At 41.4% G+C, this 20843-nt stretch overlaps 1 protein-coding gene across 3 annotated transcripts in view; it reads left to right on the top strand.

The window, feature by feature from the left end:
- The window catches only part of PCMTD1 (protein-L-isoaspartate (D-aspartate) O-methyltransferase domain containing 1), a 73831-nt gene that overhangs the window by 15629 nt on the left and 37359 nt on the right, over positions 1-20843 (top strand). For 2 of the 3 annotated variants that reach the window (XM_084784748.1, XM_084784749.1), the window contains one exon: positions 16531-16952. The exons of the other annotated variant lie outside the window; for it this stretch is intronic. In XM_084784748.1, coding sequence (XP_084640874.1) covers positions 16646-16952 — 307 coding nt within the window. In that variant the 5' untranslated portion in view covers positions 16531-16645. The remainder of the gene's footprint in view (positions 1-16530; positions 16953-20843) is intronic. 3 annotated transcript variants of the gene reach the window in all.

Below are 20843 nucleotides of genomic sequence, written 5' to 3'. Positions count from 1 at the left end.
GTATACATAATAATAAATAAAATCTTAAAAAAAAAATTTAGGTCAGGCGTGGTGGGCGCATGCCTTTAACCCCAGTACTCGGGAGGCAGAGGTGGGTGGATCGCTGTGAGTTCGAGGCCAGCCTGGTCTACAAAGTGAGTCCAGGACAGCCCAGGCTAACTAACAGAGAGACCCTGTCTTGAAAAACAAAACAAAACAAACAAACAAACAAAAAAACCATTTAAAAAAAGAAAAGAATAATAATATGCTGAAGCCAGTTGATGCTGTCAGTGTGACCTCGAATGAGTAGTTTTACCTGAAGAGGGGAAGCCAGATAGTTACACTTAAACCATTTATTTATTTATGTTATGTGTAAGGGTATTTGCCTGTCAGTGTACCATATGTGTACTTGGTGCTTTCAGGGGCACCAGATGCCCTAGAACTGGAGTTACAGAAGGTTAGGAGCCATCATGTGGTGCTGGGAACTGAACCTGGGTCTTCTGGAAGAGCAACAAGTTCTTGTAACCTCTGAGCCCTCGCTCCAGTCCCAGTAATATTTCTCCCCTTTGTAATTACTTTTCTTGGTCTGCTTTTCACAATCGTTAAAGTGCTCTGTTTGGTTTCTACACACAGGGAAGTAAATAGGTCAAAGCTTTGCCTTTGTGGTGTAGTTGACATCAAAGTTCAAGAGAGCAGGTTCAAATGTCAGTAATGACTTTTTTTTTTTTTTTACTTAGTCCCATTTTATTGCTATTTTCATCAAAATTCAACAACAAAAGATTTTTATCACATGCTATTAAAAAGCTCATGTGACCTTAAGGCAGGTAGGTGAAAGGAAGGACTCATAGACTAGAGAATATTCTTGTCATGGTTACTTTCTGAACACATTTTAAATCTGTGTATGGCTCCAGCTTTTTGTATTGTTTGTGTTTAGAGTAATTTGTAGGACTCCAGTATTGCTCTTCTGTGAAATCATTTGGATTTCTTTTCTCTTTGTATTTATGTGTATCTCTCCGTGTACATTTTGTTCCTAATAATGATCTACATGTGACCTGGAGGACTGGGAACTGCTAATTCTTCTACCTGTATTGAGATTTCGTGTGTCTCCATAGCAGTCTTTTTGCTCACGTAGAAACATGAAAATTACTTACACTATTAAGTAGGTTGACATAAATCCTGCTCTTGCTTCCAAGGGATGACAGGGAGCTTATGAGTGACTGTGGCCCAGAAATGTGGATTTGAGCAACACATTTCACCACAGAATGGCTGTGCAGCTGAGGGCATTGCTCTAATAGACTGGGAGGCTCTTACAACATTCTTAGCTTTTGGTGGAGGCTAGTGGACTGCTAAGTTCAACTACACATTCCAAAGGGTCATAGTAAGGTGTTAATTTACATACAGAGATTGATAGAGCAACTTGGGGAGGAAAGGGTTTATTTTGTTTAATCTTCCATATAAGTTTATCATCAAAAGCAGGAATTCATGGGAGGAACTCAAATTGGGCAGGGAGGAGCAGGAGGCTGGAGCTGGTTCAGGGCCCATGGAGGGGCGCTGCTTTCTGGCTTGTTCCTTGTGACAGCTTCTCATTTAAAACTTTTTCCTTCCCCGGTAACTCTAGTTTGTGTGACCATGAGGTTTTTCTGTCTGCCTTTGGTCTGAGTAATGTCAAGGAGATCTCTATGCTTATTAAAAGCTTTAGGCACTATAGCTGGGCAGATACTCAGCTGTCCGAACCCTACAATACTGGCCTGGCCTGTGTCCTGCCATTTTAGTCTCATTCTGGCACCTGCTTCTCCGCTTGAGTCCCAAAGTTGACTCCTTCAGGTTTCCACCTGAGTCCCTCTCGCTCTCACACAGGAAGTCCCACCTTTTTTTCTCCTGCTCAGCTATTGGCTGTTCATCTCTTCATTTAACCAATCAGAAGATGATAGAGAACTATGCTTACAAAATACTAGGGCCAAGATGCTTCATAACATCAGAGCTTGGCCTGTACCCTGTGGGTACAGAAATCAGCATTTGAATATAAGGATAATCTTCTCACAGTGAACAGCAACATGACTCCAACAAGTCTGTATCATCTTGACAAAAAAGCTAACCAGTGTATGCATATGTATGTACATTGCTGTAGTTTCCTATTTTACTTGTGTATTTGTTTTTTAAAACTAGGTGGTAAGTTTTAATTATTTTCTTCAATCTCATGTACATATTCTAGGCTTTCCTCAATCTTTCCATTAGTTTTCCATGAAAAGTGCCACAGAACTACTGAAATCATGGTGAAAATTTGCATTTAAGTCCAAGTGCTTTAGGAGAATTTATTATCTGAAAAATCTTTAGAGTATGTTCATTTGAGTCATTCTTTTTTTTTTTTTTTTGAAAAATAAGACTAGCTTTTTTTCTTTTAGATGAGAGGATAAAATGTTTTCTTATTAAATTATAGAAACAACTGATGCCTATTGAGTGCTCAGACCATGACATGTAGAAAAAAAAACAATTAAAAGTTTTTAATTTTAAAATTAAATAAAATTTTGATGTAATTTGCATATTGCTCAATGCAGGTTACTTTTGGTATTAATACCATATCTTTTATTTCCTTTTTTTAAATATTAATTTTACTTTACCATATGTGACGAAAATTACATCATACCAAAAAGAACTCATTTCTATGTTGGAATAGTTCTATGAAACTGCTATTTGCAAAGGAAAACAAACAGAAGATACTCATGATAGCAGGAAGGAAGACACATGTAGAAAGATTTAAGAATCCATGTTTCTCTTCACTTCCAGTGGCCAAAGCGGGGCAGCCAGTCAGTGTGTGCCTGTTGCCTCGCATTACACGGGTTGCTTGAGGTTAAGGAGGAAGGAACTTTCAGGAATTCTTCAAGTTTTGTCTTTGTAGCTCTTTGGATGCATTAGTTTCCGTTGTGGGTTGCTGCCATGGTCAAGACAATATTTCTCATTCGATCCAGTACACTGGCTCCAAAGGTGGTGATTTCAGTTAGGTTCCTGGAGTTGCCTGGTCCACCCTCAGTAAGGCCTGGCTCACCCACTCTATTTCTCATGTTTCAGCCTACTTAGGACCAAAACTCAGTTTTGCCACCCAGGTTTCCAAGTAGAGTACCAGAGGATTGCTGAGTTCTTGTACTGGGACCACCAGAGACACACAGGCGGGGTGCTGAGCAGTGTCTGCAAGGAAGGGGACCGTGTCCCTCTGTCTGTCTTGGTATAAGTTTCATTCAGCATGTGAGGCCTCATACTGGGACTCTCAGACTGCAAGCAGAAAAAGTGGACTCTTTTTTTGTTTGTTTGTTTTTGTTTTTGTGTCTCCCCCCCCCCCCCACACACACACAACAGGGTTTCTATGTGTAGCCTTGGCTGTCTTGGAACTCACTCTGTAGACCAGACTGGCCTCAAACTCTGAGATCTGCCTGTCTCTGCCTCCCAAGTACTGGGATCAAAGGTGTGCACGTCATCACCACCCCATCACCACCACTACCACCATCACTGCCTCATTTCTTTCTTACTTTCTTCATATACCAGTTGAGGCCCATGAGATGTAAATTTTGTTTCTTAAATCTGGTTACCTAGAACATTGTGGAATCAGGGCTCTAAACTAGATACACATTATAAGATTGTTGTTATTATTTTAAATGTTTTTGTTTTATTTATGTAGAAACGAGTGCTTTCTATTAGAACATAACTCATAATGGACAGCAAACTTGATAGGAAGTTATAATCTGATATGCTTATAGTCATTTAATACAGTGGTTCTCAACCTGTGGGCTGTGATCCCTTTGCGGGGGGTCATGTGGCCTTTTAAGGCACAGATATTTTGTAATTTATAACAGTAGCAAAATTACAGTTAGGAAGCAGCAACAAAAATAATTTAACAGTTGGGGGCAACTACAATGTGAGGAACTATATTAAAAGGTCATAGCATAGGAAGGTTTGAGAACCAGTGGTATAGTAGGACTAACAAATGAGTAAAGTTGCATTCCTATTGACAAAGAGTATCCTAAATTCTTGCCAAACTTTTACATTTGCTGAGTGTTGTGACTTTATCAAAACCTGTATAGATTTAGTTGAGACGTACTTAATAAATCAAGGCATATCATTCTTGTTTAGAGACTTATAATCCAGAAACTTTTTGTGTACAGGAATTATAACAGAATTTTTTTAAAAAGTAGAAATAAGTGGCTTTTTGTTACAGCATCTGCAATTTTATAAATAAATATCTGTGTTTATGTGTGTGTGTGTATATATATATATATACATGTATATGGTATTTGTTTTAGTTTTCAATACAACACCATAATTCATGTTTCTGTAATATTACTAAATATTAATAATGGTCATTACTATTAGTAATTATGCTAAAATATGAAATTAAAATTATTTGTAAAAGATGCATTGTGGCCGCTTAGTTTTAAGAAATAAGAATAACTGGGACTCATTACCTTACCTTTCTATGATCTACTGTTTGAGTAGGCCTTCTAGTGACTCAAAAAGATTGGGTTTTCAACTTTATACCTAGTAAACTCTTCCTAACTTGTGGTCTTGGGCAAGGCAACTGCTCGTTAGCTCAGTTTGATTCTGACCTCCTAGGACTCGGCATTGAGCCCAGCTTTCTCTTCCAGACACCATTCCTGAAGCATAAATAGGAGATTAGTCTTGTTCGTTCAGTGGGAAAACTGAGTGAATTTTTTTCTAAAGCAAAACAGGTCAAATATCCAAGCGAAGGCACACTTTAATATCTTTATTGTTTACCTATTTAAACATTTTGCTTTCTTTTTCCCTTTTAAAAATTATATTCTTTTTGAAACTGTTTTAACTAACTTATTATTGAAGGGTCGTTCAGAAGTTTTGTTTGTTTTTGAGACAGGGTTTCTCTGTGTAGCCTTGGCAGTAGACCAGGCTAGCCTCACAGAGATCCACCTGCCTCCGCCTCCTTGAGTGCTGGGATTAAAGGCTTGCACCACCACACCTAGCCACATTCAGAATTTTCAAGTGTAAAATTAAGGATAGTTTTAAATCACAGTTTACTACTGATAAGAAAACTAATCAACTTAGTATGAAAAAATTCTTTTTACATGGATACTAATTTTCTAGAACAAAGACTTGAAATAATCTGAGATTCTTTCTCCATAGTGAACCTGTGTTCTGGTCAATTTACTGTAACCATTTTGTAGAAAATGCTAGATACAATATACAGGTATTGAGCCAGAATTTTAAAAGCATTGACAGCATGTGTGTGGTGCCTGCCACATGCCTTAATAATCCTGGCACTCTGGAGGCAGAAGCAGATGGATCTCTGTGAGTCTGAGGTCAGCCTGGTCTATATATTGAATTCTAGAATACCTAGGCATAGTGAGACCCTGTGTGAGACTCAAGTTGATCTGTAAAATATACCAGGCCAATGTAACTTCGTGGAATGCTGGGAGTTGTGGTTCTTGTAAAATAAGAAAGCCTCAAGGCAAAGTAAGACAGGTTTGTCCTTATACGCCCCTGAATAATATTTCTCAAGTCCACTCAGCTGGGAATTCTGGGAGTGGTCCCGATCAAAGCACACCCTGGTCAGTCTTCAAATTTGACTCAAATGGTAGGACTGGCTTTTCTCTGGCAAATTAATACCTGCCTAAAAAATAAGTAAATAAATAAAATACAGTTTGTCAAACATTTTGTTTGATAAGTGAAGGTTTTCTAAATGCGTATCATTTGAGTAGAGTCATTAAACCACTGTTGACAAATTCATCCTTTAAGATGACCTTCGCAATTAGCTTTAAAGCTGAAATATTATTACAGTCTGAACCCACACTGGGCTCCTAACCATCTGTAATTCTAGCTCCACGGACTCCAGTGTCCTCTTCTGGCATCTAGGTACCTGTACTCGCGGCAGATAAGCAGATACATACACATATACATGAGTGAAAAGAAGTCTTTAATAACATACAGTTTATATTTATCATTGAATATTGTTAATGTGATGGTTTTAGCAAGCCAGTAGTGAAACAACCTAAACTTGCTTTCCTTCATAATTCTTTATAAATTGCCTGTTTCAGTAAGAAAAACTTTCCTCGGGTGCAGTTGCCACCAAACTCAAAGCACCTTTGTCCATAATGCCAGGGACAGTAGCTATCTGGTCTTGTGAAGTGTTCTTTGTTTATGTCTTCAAATACTGTGTTCTCTTTGGGATTGCATTCTCTTTTGCACCAGGGCATGGTGAGCTTTGTCTCCTTTTTTTGCAGAAAAGGAGCAGCTATTGACTCCTCCTTCCAGGGTGCTAAGGGGGAAGGCAAGTGAGTCAGCATTCATTCTGTTCTCCGCCCACCTTGCTGCATCTGTCTGCCATCTGTCTGCTTTCCACCTACTTTGACTTGTCAGCACTTAACTCTCCATAAGACATCCCTGGCAGCCCCAGAGATAGCCTGATGTTCTGTGGAGCCCCAGCACTTCTTCTGTATACCAAATGAATGTAATCCACAGGTCTTAATGTTGGAAGAAGTGCAAGATTTTCCAAAGCCTTTCAGGTGAGAATGTGCAAAGCGGAGCTTTGTTTCCTACTCCCCGCTGCCCCCAACACACACACACTGGGGAGAAAATGCTGAACAGTAAGTCAGCATTTTGAGGCTTGCTAGTAAATGATGGCTTTCATCCCAGACGGAACTACTAAGTGTTTAAACTGCTCAGCCCTTTATTCTGTCGCTCCTTTAGTGCTTTGCCTTCTTTGTTTTTATTATCTAACAGGATTTGAACACTTCCTAAAACCTTCTCTTATGGAAGAGAAAAATGGCGGTGGGGGGAGCAAAGTAATAGCAATACCAAGGTGTGGCACCCGTGCTGGGGAAGCAGCAAGGAAATCAGAGCCAGGCAGGCCCTGGGAAGCACACTGCAGGTGTGGCTTGCACAGTTACCACTGCCCGCAGCCAGATAGGTGTAGCTTTTGATGTGGATTTGACACACTTCCCCCATTGATTAGCTCAGAGTTAACAAATGACACTTACATAGTACTGACTTTTTAATACTCTTCAAGTTAGGAGATTGTTATGGAAACATCAGCATAGTTATTTTAATACAGACTAACTGAGCTTTGCTGTAATCACTTCATGATCCCATTATTTGCCAGTCAGATTGTCATGCCCTGTCAGGTGGTGGAGCATCATGCCTTTGGACTTTGGAAGAATATTTGATGGTATGAAAAAAAAATTTATATTCTATTAAGTGGATGATATGGAAAATATTTATGTCTTACTAATATTCAAATAATAAAAATCTTAAATGATAGTGTTACTGGGATGATTTGGGTTCCCTTTTGGGATTCTTAGTCTTGTTAATAAGATAATTAAAAATGGTCTTGGAAGCTTGAGGACTATTTTATTCACGTTTGAGGAAAAGCAACAGGGTAGATACACTGCAAATCTTGCTGCTAAGGAAAGGAGGGAGAAAGCAATGGGTTTTGAGTTAGGGCCCAAGAAAGGAGGTGTGGCATGCTCTGTAAGTTGCATATCAGGAGGCAGGGAAGAGTAAAGCCTAGAGTGTCAGAAACAGCATATTTTGGCTTTTAGAAAAAGGTATAGATGGTGCACGCCTTTAATCCCAGTGCTTGGGAGCAGGCAGAGGCAGGTGGATTGTTGTGAGTTGGAGGCCAGCCTGATCTACAAAGCAAGTCCAGGACAGCCAAGCCAAGGATACACAGAGAACCCCTTGTTGAAAAAACAAAACAAAAGTAAGATAAGGAAAAAATATGGTGTAATTAGAACTCAAAACAAAGGCAAACTTATCAGTGAAATGACGTCAAAAGGGCTTCTGGGAAGTTCAAGTTAATTTCATTTCTAGCATAGTCACCTGCCCCCCTCAACCCCCCACCCTCAACTTTCTTATCTCTTGAGCATGTCTTCAGGTGAACCATCTTTCCTGGTGTGGGGTGGTGGGGGTCGGGGTAGACTTCTGGCCTGGTGATTGGCAAGCTTAATCAAGATTTTTTTTCCTCTTTTTCCTCTTTTTATAAACCTCCCTCCCTGTTTCATTCTCATTTTTTCAAGACAGTGTTTCTCTGCAGCCCTTGATGTCCTAAAACTCACTTTGCAGACCAGGCTGTTCTCAGACCTGCCTCTGCCTCCCAAGCGCTCACTTTTGCAGCTATGCCCAGTTTACTGGATTAATTCTTAAACAAGGAAACAATGCCCAAACCCTACTGTGAGGGATGGGGCCATCTTTAATGACCTCCAAGACTACTAATCCCTGTCCAGCTACTTGGCAGTATAAAGAATATATTATCAGTGCTATGTTTAAAAAGCATATAGGGCGTGCAGGATTGTGCAGCAGGTAAAGTGTTTTGCCTTGCAAGCTTCAAAACCTGAATCTGATCCCTAGATCCCATGGGTTGATGGAGAGAACCAACTCCCAAAAGTTGTCCTTTAGTCTCCCAAGCACATATTGTGGTATATACTTGTGCACACACCCACAATAGCAATAATAAAGGTTCTAAAAAATATGTAGATGCTTAGAAAAAGTAATAGAAGTGGCTGTGAACACTGATGTTATAATAGCGTTCACTTTTCTGCAGAAGTGCTCTTAGAATCACGCCAGTCAGTATTATGAAGATCTTTATAATACTTCTCAGGGAAATGTATAATAAAACACATTAATATTATAATGTAAAGAGAACTTTTTAAAGTTTAGTGTTTTCCATGTAATCTCTTTACTGATTTCTTTCCGCCCTAGACTCTTGCTAAATGTACATTTATTCCTTAAGAAGTTATCTTCCACTTCCCTTTAGTCCCTGTTGTTGTTTCTCTATGTGACTGCTCTGACTTGCCAGTTTTGTTCCGTCACTTCATGTAAACCCTTTAGGAGCTAAAGACAAGCCTGGAATCTGGCTTCTTCCTGTTTGTACCCTTTGGCTACCATACTAGAGGGAATGTTGGTTTATCTGTTTTATAGTTATTTATTTCAGCATCACTAACAAACACGCGTCTGGTTTTTCTCTAGTTGATACTTTTGGATAGCATTTCCCATTTGTGGTTGTTGATGAGGCTCAGTTTCCAGTGGTGCCCCTTGCCTCTTCTCTCTTACCAGCGTGTGGAGAAGACTGTCCAAATTAAACCAACAGCCGAGGATCCATTGTTTTTACTACATAAGCAGTGTGACTGCTGACTCAGTGTTACCAAGTAACACACTGACATTACTTTCATTGGCTTTGATGGTTCTGTTTTTTCTTAATATTTTATTAAGTATTTTTATTTTTAATGGGCAAGTAGTAATTATGCATGTCTGTGTGGCTGTCATGCTTTGAGAGTGAAATTTCCACCACAGGTCCACGTGTGTAGACACTTGGTCTGCAGTTGGTGGTGCTGTTTTGAAGCTTTAAAACCTTTAGGAGGTGGGGCCTACGTGGAGGAAGTGGGTGGTTGGGACCCAGGTAGATTTCAGAGATTATAGCTTGACCTGCTTGTTTTCCCCAGCTCCCTCCAGCTTCCTGTCAGCCCATTATAGCTAGCTCCCTTGTTCCCCTGCAGCCATGGCCTTCCAGCTGCTCAGGTGCCATGACGCCTGGGCCAGGATGGCCTGTTTCCTCAAACCATGTCATTATTTGGCTATAGCACTAAGAAAAAAAACTTCCTGTCAGAGTTGCATATGTTATATGACATATCATTGTGGTATTTGTAATATATGGAGTGATAAAACCAGGCTACTTAGTAAGCCTGTCACTTTGTATACTTAGTATAGAGTACATGCTCATTATTTTATAATATTCTCATTCTCTCTCTCTCTCTCTCTCTCTCTCTCTCTCTCTCTCTCTCTCTGGGTGTGTGTGTAGTCACAGGATTATTTTCAGGAGTCAGTTCTTCTTCCACAGAGTCTTGATTTTACTGTGCTGGATACTGTGGGCTGGCTGGCTGGTGAGTTTCTGGGCAGGTCTCCATTGTCTGTCTCCTATCATGTTGTAGGAGTACTGGGGTTACAGAGATGTGTCACCACTTCTGGCCTTTCCTGCATGGATTCTGGAGATTGAACTCAAATCATTAGGCTTGCCTGGCGATCTCTTTTACCAGCTGAGCCAGCTCACTGGTCCTCAATGTTTATAATAATGCATACCATTATATGCACTGGGCATTACTATATATTCTTTCTATCAAATCCTTTGATCAACATTTTCTTTTTTCCCATGGCCCTCCTCCTCAGCTTCTAGTAATCACTGAGCTGATTTCTACAATGTCCCATTTGTGGGTTCCACATAAAGACCTTGCAGCTTTTCTTTTCCTGTGCCTGGCTTACTCACATTGCACAATATCCTCCAAGTTACATGTTGTAATGACATGTGGCTGAACAACATTTCGTTATGTATTTATATGACCTTTTTTTTTTTTTTTGAGACAAGATCCTATGTAGCCCAAGCTGCCCTTAGACTTGCTATGTAGTTGAGGATAGCTGTGAACTTCCCATCATCCTGCGTCTACCCCCCAATGCTGGCATTATAGATGTGTGTTGCTACACTCAGGTGGACACATTCCGTTTATCGGTTACTTGATGATGCATACCATGTTGACCTGCATCTTACTGAATACTATCGCAATGATCATGAGAGTGTAGATGCCCATTCAGTAGGTTGAGTTCTTTTGCATATATATCTTTAAGTGGGATTACGGGATCATTTGGTAATTTTGTTTTCAGTTTTCTAAGGAACCACTATATGTATTCTGTAATGGCTGTATTAATATTTCTACCAGCAGTGCTAGAGGGTCCTGTTTCTACATACCCTTATCAATACTTTTTTGTTTTGTTTTGTTTTTCGAGACAGTCTTTCTGTGTAGCCTTGGCTGTCCTGGACTCACTTTGTAGACCAGGCTGGCCTTGAACTCACAGTGATCTGCCTGCCTCTGCCTCCCAAGTGCTAGGATCAAAGGCCTGTGCTACTGGCATCATCAACACTTTTTCAAACTTTTAAAAAAGCATAATAGCTCTCTCTCTTACTGACTTTATTTCTCTTCCTCTCTGTCTCCTCTCCCCCTCCCCTTCTCTTTTGGGTACCCCTCCCCCCTCTTCTTCTCTCCCCATGTTCACTTAATAAATTTCTCCATCTTAAAAAAAAGCATAATAGTCATTTTAACAGAGGTGTTGTGATATCTTCCTGTATGTGTGTGCATATGTTTCTGTGCATACATATATGTGTGGTGTCTGTGTTTTTGAAATAGGACCTTACTGTATAGCCCAGGCTGACCTTGAACTTTGGACTCTTCCACATCAGCCTCCCTAATGTTAAAAGTACAAGTGTACCACTGTTCATGGCCTTATGATGGTTTTGGGTTTGGTTTTCTTTTCTTTTTCTTTTTTTCTTTTTTTTCCCCCTGGGGATAGTCATGGTGAACATTTCTCATGTACATTTTGGACATGCTTGTGTGCTCTTCCAAAGCTCAATTTATCTCCTCTTCCCTGGCTGGGTTGTTTTTTTGTTTTGTTTTGTTTTTTTGCTTCCAAGTTGCAATCCTAGACATTAGCCTCCAATCAGATAGGTTGTTTTAAATGTTTTCTCTCAGTGTATCAGCTGTATTTTCATTATGGGTTCCTTTGCTCTGCAAAACTTTCTAGTTTGATGTTACCTCAGTCAATTTTTATATGTGTCACCTATGACTTTGGAGTCATATCCTTAGTAAATGTGGTCCCAGATGAATGTTGAGGTGTTAAGCAGTTCTTCTGTTGCCTGCCTGCCCCCTCCCTTCCCTCCCATCCCTTCTCCTTTCCTTCCATTAAGTCTTACTGTGCAGCCCCTTGGTGCCTGGGAGCTTTAGCCATGTAGACTGGACTGGATCAAACTTGCAGTATTCCTCCTGCCTTTGTCCTCCGAGTGCTGGAGCTGTAGGTGGGAGCCACTGTGCTCTGCTCCTGCGTTTCCTTCTTCTAGTAGTCTTATGGTTCGCACGTCTCATATTTACATCCTTGATTTGAATTTTTACTTACACATTCATCCCTGTGTGAGTGTGTCCCATGTGTGTGCAGGTGCTTCTTTAGAGGCCACCTGAGGGTGTTAGACCCCTTGCAGCAATAGTAACAAGCCCTGTGGGTGCTTGAAAAGAGTTCCTCTTCTCTGCAGGAGCAGCAAGCACTCTTAATTTGGGAGCTCTCTCTCCAACCTTTTATAGCTAAATTTTCAATCCATTTGAATGTAGTGTGAAGTAAAAGCCCGCTTTCAATTTTTGTTTGGGTACCCATTTTTCCAAACACTGTTTACCTAAGAGATTGCACTTTCTTCAGTGTGGTGGTGTTGACACAGTCACTGAAAATTAGTGTGCGCACTCATTTCTGGGGTCCGTGTGTTCCTCTGCCTGTTATTTGCCAGTGTCCTCCTGTTTTGCTTACTGAAGCTACTCAAGAGCACTTTGAAATGAGGTCATGTGGTACCTTTAGGAGTGCTTGTTTTGCTTAGGATTGCTTTGGCTGTTTGCAGTCTTGTTTTTCTAAGTTTATTTTACGATTGTTGTTCTTGTGTGTGTGAAAAAAATGGCATTGGAATTTCGTATACATTGCACTGAGTCTGGATATTTTCTCGATCCTAATCCAGGAGCAGGATGCCATCCTTGTTTGTATGGGTACACTATCCACTTATTTGTATGATGCAGTTTCTTAGGGTTTTTACACTGCCCCTCTTGCTACTGGCCATCTGGCTGAGGCCCTTTTCTCTACTGGGATAGACACTGCAGGCAGGGAGAAGCTCTTCAGGTGCTAGTTATGTCACCTCTCCTATTCTTGGCATTTGACAGTGGTGCTCAGAGGTGATGGCAGGTGCATGCCCTCTTGTGTTACAGCTCTTATGCAGCCCCTGAGATGTGGAACTCTCACATCCACACATACGGCAGCTCTTGCTCAGTCCTAGCATGTTGGCATTCCTTAGTTACTAGCAGCTTCCGTAGTCAAGGCCTGTGGTCCTCTTCTCTCCTTCTTTTCTTTTCTTTTTGGTTTTTCGAGACAGGGTTTCTCTGTGTAGCCCAGGCTGTCCTGGACTCGCTTTGTAGACCAGGCTGGCATTGAACTCACATCGATCTGCCTGCCTCTGCCTCCCAAGTGCTGGGATTACAGGCATGTACTACCACACTCGGCTTTGGTCCTCTTCTCTTTAAGGCCTTCTGCCCTTTAACCTCAGCTTTGCATGCTGTTCCTCTCTTTCCTGTTACAGCCCTTTCTGAACTGTTCAGCTGCCTCATTTAGGGTGTCAGGTAGCCTGTTTGATGCTCTGCCTTGCCCCTTTGCTGTCTGAGATGCCTCTTCCTTCCTTAAAATTAAGTTTTTTGTTTCTGTTTCTTTTTTTATTTTCCGCCTTCTCTCAGAAAAGAACAGGCCTCCCGGGGACCTGGACCAAACACGGCACAAAAAGCTACACTAACACCCGGTACATAACCTCATATTAAGGCTGGAAAAGCCAATCTAGTAGGAGAAGGGTCCTCTAAGCAGGCAAAAGAGTCAGAGACAGCCCCACCTCCTCAGTTAGGAATCCCACAAGAATATCAAGCTATGCAGAGAACTTAGGCCAAACCTCTGCAGCCTCCCTGAACTTTGTGAGCACCCATGAGTCCTGGTCAGTTGGTTCTGTGGGCCTTGTTCTCACGGTGTCCCTGGCCTCTCTGGTTCCTCCAATCCTTCCTCCCTCTCATTAGCAGGACTCCCAGAACTCTGATTGTTTGGCTGTGGGAATCTGCATCAGCTCCTATCAGTTCCTGGATGAACTGATTTCTGGTCTCTCTGATGACAATTATGCTAGGTTCTGGTCCCAGAACACTGCAAGCAGGACAGACTGTAGGTTGAAGGTTTTATGGCTATCCCAGTCCCTCCACTTTAGGCCTTGCACAGTTACTGAAAATAGATGTTGTCTTCTTTATACCAGCCTGCACTGCTAGGAAAGTAGGTAAGAGGAGGCCTCTGAAGGGCAACTTGTTAAAGGGCCTAATGTTGCAATAGGAGGAAAGGCAGCACAGGAGGGTGGCTCCCAGCCAACTCTAAGTCAGTCCGAGTGGCTTGTCCCTACAGCCAGAGGAAGGGCGTTTGCACTTATTACCGTAAACTCACATGCTAATGAGGCTTCGTTTTCCTGTCTTTTACAATAGTGGTATTTAATCTTGCTAGGCCATCAGCATCTGATATGCTTCCTAAACTCAGACTTACATAGGAATTATTGTAGGATCCTAGAATTCTCCAAGGCATGTGGTTGCAGAAAGTCTGATATAAGCTGTTTGAAACAGTTATGGCTGAGGCTGCATATTTCAGGAGTTGTAGTAGTATATTGTTTGGTGTGATGGTTTGAGTGAGAATGGCCCTCATATGCTCATATGTTAGAATGCTTGGTCCTCAGTGAGTGGAACCATTTGGAAAGGAATAGGAGGCGTGGTGTTGTTGGAGGAGGTGTGTCACTGGGGGTTGGCTTTAGGTTTCAAAAGCCTATGCCAGGCCTGGTCTTTCTCTGTGTTTGTCTCTCTATCTGTGTCTGTCTCTCTGTCTCTTTCTATCTCTCTCAAATGTGCTCTCAGAGCTTCAGTGCCATGCCTACTTGCTGCTCTGCTCCCTCACCATGATTTTCATGGACTAGCTTTATGACATTGTAAGCAAAATCCCAATTAAATACTTTATTTTATAAATTGCCTTGGTCATGATGTCTCCTCATAGCCGAACAATAGCTAAGACATAGACGGCATGCATGGTATGTTCAGATTAGTTGGCGTTAGCATAAACCTATTAATCTGGCAGACTGATTATAGTCTTTTTGATCAGGCAGCCAGGTTGTATGCCCTCACAGTCCTAAGAGGCCAGGGCGGGCCACCTATTTGTAATAGGCTAAATAAAAGCCAAGTTAATATTGAAAATCCAGGAAAAGAGTATTTGTTTAATATAGCAACATTTGGGAGAGGGACATTGAGATCCAGTGATGTCCCCCAGTCCATCTTCATGTCGTAATGTGAGTACAAGGTTTAAATATCATACATAATTAAGCAATGTGGTCTATTTGCGACCAACACTCCCACCCTCACCCCTACCCTAGTCCAGGAACTCGGGCCACTGGCTGTTTCTTCCCTTACAGTGATCCTGAGCCATACTGGGCATTGAACAGAGGGGCTTGTGCATGTTGGCCAAGAGCTTTGTCATTGGGTTTATCTCAGCTTTTCCCTGCTCTTCTGCTCCCACGTTGAGTTTTGAGGGAAGACCTCACAAAGCCCAGGCTGGCCTCCAGCTTACTGTGTAGTCAAGGACGATTGTAGCTTCTGATCCTCTTCCACTCTCCATGTTGGGATTTTAGGTGTATACCACCATCCCTGGCATCTTTTTGAGACAAGATCTCTCTCTGTTGCCCAGGTTGGCCCTGAACGTAATCAGTAGTCTAGGATAGCCAAGCGAATCCAATGTGTGGTCTTTGTGCTTCAGCCTCTTGAATAACTGGGTTATGGGCCTGTACCACAAGGCCTGGTTCAAATTTGATGCATCTTGTGGTTTTGGTATGTTGGTTTTTCTCTTTCAACTTTGTTTTTTGAGACTAGGTTTCCCTGTGTATCCTTGGTTGTCCTGGAATTTCCTCTGTAGACTAGCCAGGCCTAGAACTCAGAGATCCACCTGCCTCTGCCTCCTGAGTGCTTGGACTAAAGGTGTGTGCCACCACCTCCTGGCTTCACTTTCACTTTCACTTTTGTTTAAGTTTTTTAATATACTGAAAAAAAATTTGCTTGCGATCGTTGACTGTGGGCTGTTTGGGAACATTTAATGTTTCATTTTCAAGTATTTGAGAATTTTCCAGAACTTCTCCTGCCAATTGAGTTTGCTTTTGCTCCATTATGCTCAAGAACATACTTGATGTGACTTCTGATCTTCCTGAGCACTGGCATCACAGGCATGGATTAGCATGTCTGGCTCTTTCCTCTCTTCTGTTTATTATCTGTTTGGAGTATATATTTTTTCCAGCCTTTCCTCCCCAGTTATACATGTCCTCAAGGCTGAACTGAATGTCTCTGTATCATCTTTTGATGACATGAGGTGATGCATGTTCACTAAGTGTTTAGGTATCATAAATATTAAATATTTAGAATGCAAACCATGTGGAATTATTGGCTTCTAAGGTTAGGAATTTTAAGTCATTAATCCAGGTTTATTCTTACTATAAATGTATCTGAATGATTCAGAGCATGGTCTTTGAGTTAGAAAGACCTGGTACTAAGTTGGCAGCAGCCTCATTCTCCAGACTCATATAGTGTGATGTGGCAGCTACCTGGTAGCTAGCTGCCTGTACCTTCTGCCACAGGTAGCTGTTAAGTGTGTGAATCTGACAAAGCTGATTTAATTGAATTTTAAGTTGCGTGTAATTACAATCGGTTAATGTCTGGATATGTGACTTGTGGTCACCATATGGGACCAGTACTAGTTAACTTAAATTTTTAGCCTCAACTTCCATGATTGTTATAAGAATTAAGTGAAATAATCTATTTAAGTCATTTAACATTGTGGCTAGAACAGAATGTATATTTGGGAAATGGTAGTTAAGTATTATGACACACATTAAACTTGTTTATTTTTACTCTTTTCCAGGTTTAATTTATTTTTGGAAATCAAGTTCAATATTAAAAAGAAAAAGCACACATTATTGGAAGCCATTTCTACTAATCCGTTACATTTTAACTTATGATTTGATTTGAATACTGTCATGGGAGGAGCTGTGAGTGCTGGGGAAGATAATGATGACTTAATTGATAACCTTAAAGAAGCTCAGTACATCCGAACTGAGAGAGTAGAGCAAGCCTTCAGAGCCATTGACCGCGGGGATTACTATCTGGAAGGCTACAGAGACAATGCTTACAAAGACTTAGCCTGGAAGCACGGGAACATACACTTGTCAGCACCTTGCATTTATTCTGAAGTTATGGAAGCTTTGAAACTTCAACCAGGATTGTCTTTTCTTAACCTGGGCAGTGGAACCGGATACTTAAGTACAATGGTGGGCTTAATTTTAGGTAATTTTATTTTTGTAAATTTCCATTTATAAAGTGAGCTGAGTTTGCATGGCTCTCCATGACCTACAGCGTTTATAACTGTGTTTGGTATGTCTGAATGTGTTGGTTTAAAGCAGCATAGTTCTTTCATTGGTGTGGAAGCACACAGTTGTAGTAATCTCTCCTTTCCCAGCCCTGCCCCTGGGGGTTGGTCAGCTCGTGCACTATTCTGTTGAGTTATAGTAGAACAGTACTTAAAATCTAGCAACTGGGCCTGGGTCTGGAGCTCAGTTGGTAGGATACTTACCTAGCATGTACAAAGCCCTGCTGCGACCCGATACTTCACATTACCAGCACGGTGGTAGGAGAATAAAAACTCAAAATCATCCTTAGTTACATGCTGCATAATGAGTTTGAGACCAGCCTGGGACACATGAGACCTATTTCACACCCTCTTACCCCTCCCAAAAGCAAGAAGCTGCAGAGTATTAGGTGTATGTAAAGTGATACACTATTCTTGACCATTTTATTAGTGTCTCATTTTAAATGGAAAAGGAATTAATTGTGCCAGTCCTGAAGACAGGAGTGTGGAACTTAGATCACGTGGCATTGCGAGGCAAAGCAGAATACTGGAGAAGAATAACAGAAAGGGCATATTGCAGCCTGTTTTGTGTCTGTTGTACCAGGCTTCTGGAGTGGGAGTACAGCAGGGATCAAAAGGGACTCTCAAAGTGAATGTTGGCATTGTATAAGGCTCTTTCAATGTTCCCAGAAAGCCTTTGAAGAATATGTTATTATTAAGCTGCTGTAAGTGAGTGAGGTTCAGTTACTTACGTGAAATCCCTGGCTAGAAGGTGAGTGGGAATACGGATTGTGGTGGGAAATTAGTGCATAGAGGGACCTCGGCTCCATAAGACATGTCGCATAGAAAATGAGCACCCACGGGGTTACTAACGTATTGGCTCCCTCCATCACATTCCCTGGGCTGCCTGGAAGCAGCTAAGGGTAGCACTAAGATGGATGACATAAACTCTTGCCTCCGTGGCCTGGGACCAGTTTCCAAGAAAGAAAACGAACAGTTCCTGCCTCGTGTGATAGCTTCTGTAGTTGAGCTATATGCCAAAGTTACAGGGTCAAGACTTGGGTTACATTCCTCCTACAGTAGTGAGGAGATGTAGTTGGAGGTTGTAAAGTAGAGACTGACACACACTATCATAGGTTTCTGTGTCTCTGCTCAGTTAAATGCGGTCACAATTTGTCACTGTCAGGTATTTTCAGGGCTGAAATCAGGGCTTGTTCTGTGCCACTAGTCATATGATTTAGTCATGGAACCTGTCGTTTGTTTCATTAAAATATCTGGCTTTTTTCACAACTGAATTAGTTTTTGATGCCTAGCTGGTCAAAAAGGGCATCACATCACTACATTTTTACCACAAAACAGACACTGAAAACCTTACGTTAGTATGATGTTCTTCTCTGTCCTCTGATAGGAACAACTTGTATCTGTTACTTCTGTTTGGTAGAGGCTTATTGAGAAGAGGTTTTGTCTCTTTGTTTCAAGACAGCTGACCCATTTATCCCCTGCTAGGGAATCAGTCCAACCAAAGGTATGTTGAGGTGTGTTTTGTAATCAGTAGCCTGACTAGAATCATTGACTAGCCCCAGCCACCCACAGATTAAGTTATATGGCCACAAAGGTTCAAGGCCTTAAACTGGCCTTGAACTATATTATTTTGTCTTTTAATCATGGCCAGCAGCAGTGTTGGGGAAACAGACCCTCTGTTTTATAGTGCGTTAGGCATTTTTCTCTTGTTAACAGATGCCCAGTAAGCCATGGACATGTAGCTTACTATATAACCATAGCTTCTGGATACTGCCTCAAGATTTCTTTGTCATCCTGCATAATTAAAACCAGAGTTTAATTATTATTCTTTTTATTAGAACTGTATAGTTGGTGAAAAATACTTAAAAGACAAGAAAGAACAACTGTGAGGCAATGATCATAGCTGAATTTTAATCTGCTAACTGCCCTACCCTACACCCTTGTACTTTGATTTGTATTCTATGTGTTAAACCAGGGGGAGGGCAAACAAAAAAATCATGTGAACCTGGAGGAGTGCTTACAGATAGCCTGTAATTCTCTGACTATGTGCGTGTGGCCCCTCCTTGCATGGCCGCCACATTAAAGAAGCCTGTTGCTCGGCATGCACTTGTCATGGTTCTGTTACAGTGATGCATGCAGCAGCTGGGGAGCAGGCCATCCCTGGTTTGCTAGTATGCAGTTCAGGGATAAGATGCCTTTGGGGACTTCTTGTCTCACCTCAGAAAGTGGAATATGGAGGATGGGCCATAATTAGAGCATTCTTGTTCAGTGAGGGGACGTTAGAGTTTTCTTCAGATAGTTTTTGATAGTTAAAGTATACTTGAAAACAGGTATCTGTAAGTTTCATTTTGCTCCAGACTTGGAGAGTAGATCACTTCAAACCCTATTATATTGGATTAAAACATCATCTTCAGTTCCAAATTCAAAATGAATTCTGTTCTGCTCATTTAACTGTCTTCCCAGAGCTCAGGATTTTTACAGAGGAATCTCAGCACTATATTTGTTCCTGTATAATTAAATGGAAGATGGAGAGAAGGAAAAAAGAAGCTTCCCAAAACTTTTAAAATTGAATTAAATACCAAACCATCACCATTACTGTCATTCTTATAGCTGCTGATTCAGGCAGGGGTGATTCCTCTTCATCCCATTCCTTTTAGCTTGGCGATTTATTCTGATTTTCCTGATGGAACCTATTTGTGTGTGTGTGTGTGAGTGCGCGTGCGCGTGCGTGTGCGTGTGTGTGTGTGTATTAGGATGTTAAATGATCCTTATTCAGAATGCTTACGTTGCCTTTGCCCTCAGACAATGTTCTCACACGTTCTCCCTCTGCATTTGTATATGTCTTTGCTCCCCCTCACGCCCTCTTCTTTAATAACGTATAGTTTATATACTATAACGCTTATCTTTTCCCCGCTTTATTTTTAGTTTCTATGTATGAGTGCCTTGCCTTCACATATGTCTGTGCACCATGTGTGCGCCTTGTTCTTTTGGAAGCCAGAAAAAGGCATTGGATCCCCCTGAGACTGGAGTTACAGAAAGCTGTGAGCTGCCGTGTGGGCGCTGGCAGTTGAACTGGAAGAGCAGCCAGCACTCATACCACAGCCATCTCTCCAGCCCCAAGTTTACGATTTTTAAATCTTTAACTTGGTGATTTTTACTAAAAATGTAGCGTTGTACTAACTTTGCCACAGTCTAATCTTTAACTGCCTCTGTTGTTAGGCTGTGTTCAGTCGTTCCCACTCTGGGTTCCTGCTGTAGCCTTGGCAGGCAGCTGCTCCTCTAGGTTACCTTTCTGGGCCTTTGCTAGCAGTAGGAGCACACAGCATTATTTGCATCTGGTTTTTGACACCCAGCTGTGGCTTCACAACTCACGTCTGGAGTCTGTGACCCCAGGAATAAATGTCATCACATTTTTGTTTAAATCAGTTCACAATTGATTTTTTTTTTTCAGCTACTGCTGTTGCCTATTTGTGAGTACTGCCATGAGAATTCTATAGAAAGTCTTGGCTAGACAATTTCTTTCTCCTGTGTAGATCACAGAGCTGGGATTGTTGGGCAGAAGGTAAAATTATGTTTGCTTTTTAAGAAATTGCCAGGCTTAAAATTTGGCCTCAGCACTTTACATTTCCACCAACATTGTAATTGTATGAGGTTTTGGCTTGCCAGCATCCTCTCTGACAGTGTTGTATGTATTGTATAAATAGTCTGTATTTCCCTCTCTCCTTATTCAGGATAAAATTTAGGGCCTTGCTGGGTGTGGTGGCACATGCCTTTAATCCCAGCACACGGGAGGCAGAGGCAGGCAGATC

This window comes from Acomys minous (assembly GCF_964271855.1).
Source record: "Acomys minous genome assembly, chromosome: 1".
NCBI classification, from domain to species: domain Eukaryota; kingdom Metazoa; phylum Chordata; class Mammalia; order Rodentia; family Muridae; genus Acomys; species Acomys minous.
The sequence above is the reverse complement of the archived record's forward strand: the minus strand, read 5'-3'. Positions and strand labels throughout refer to the sequence as shown.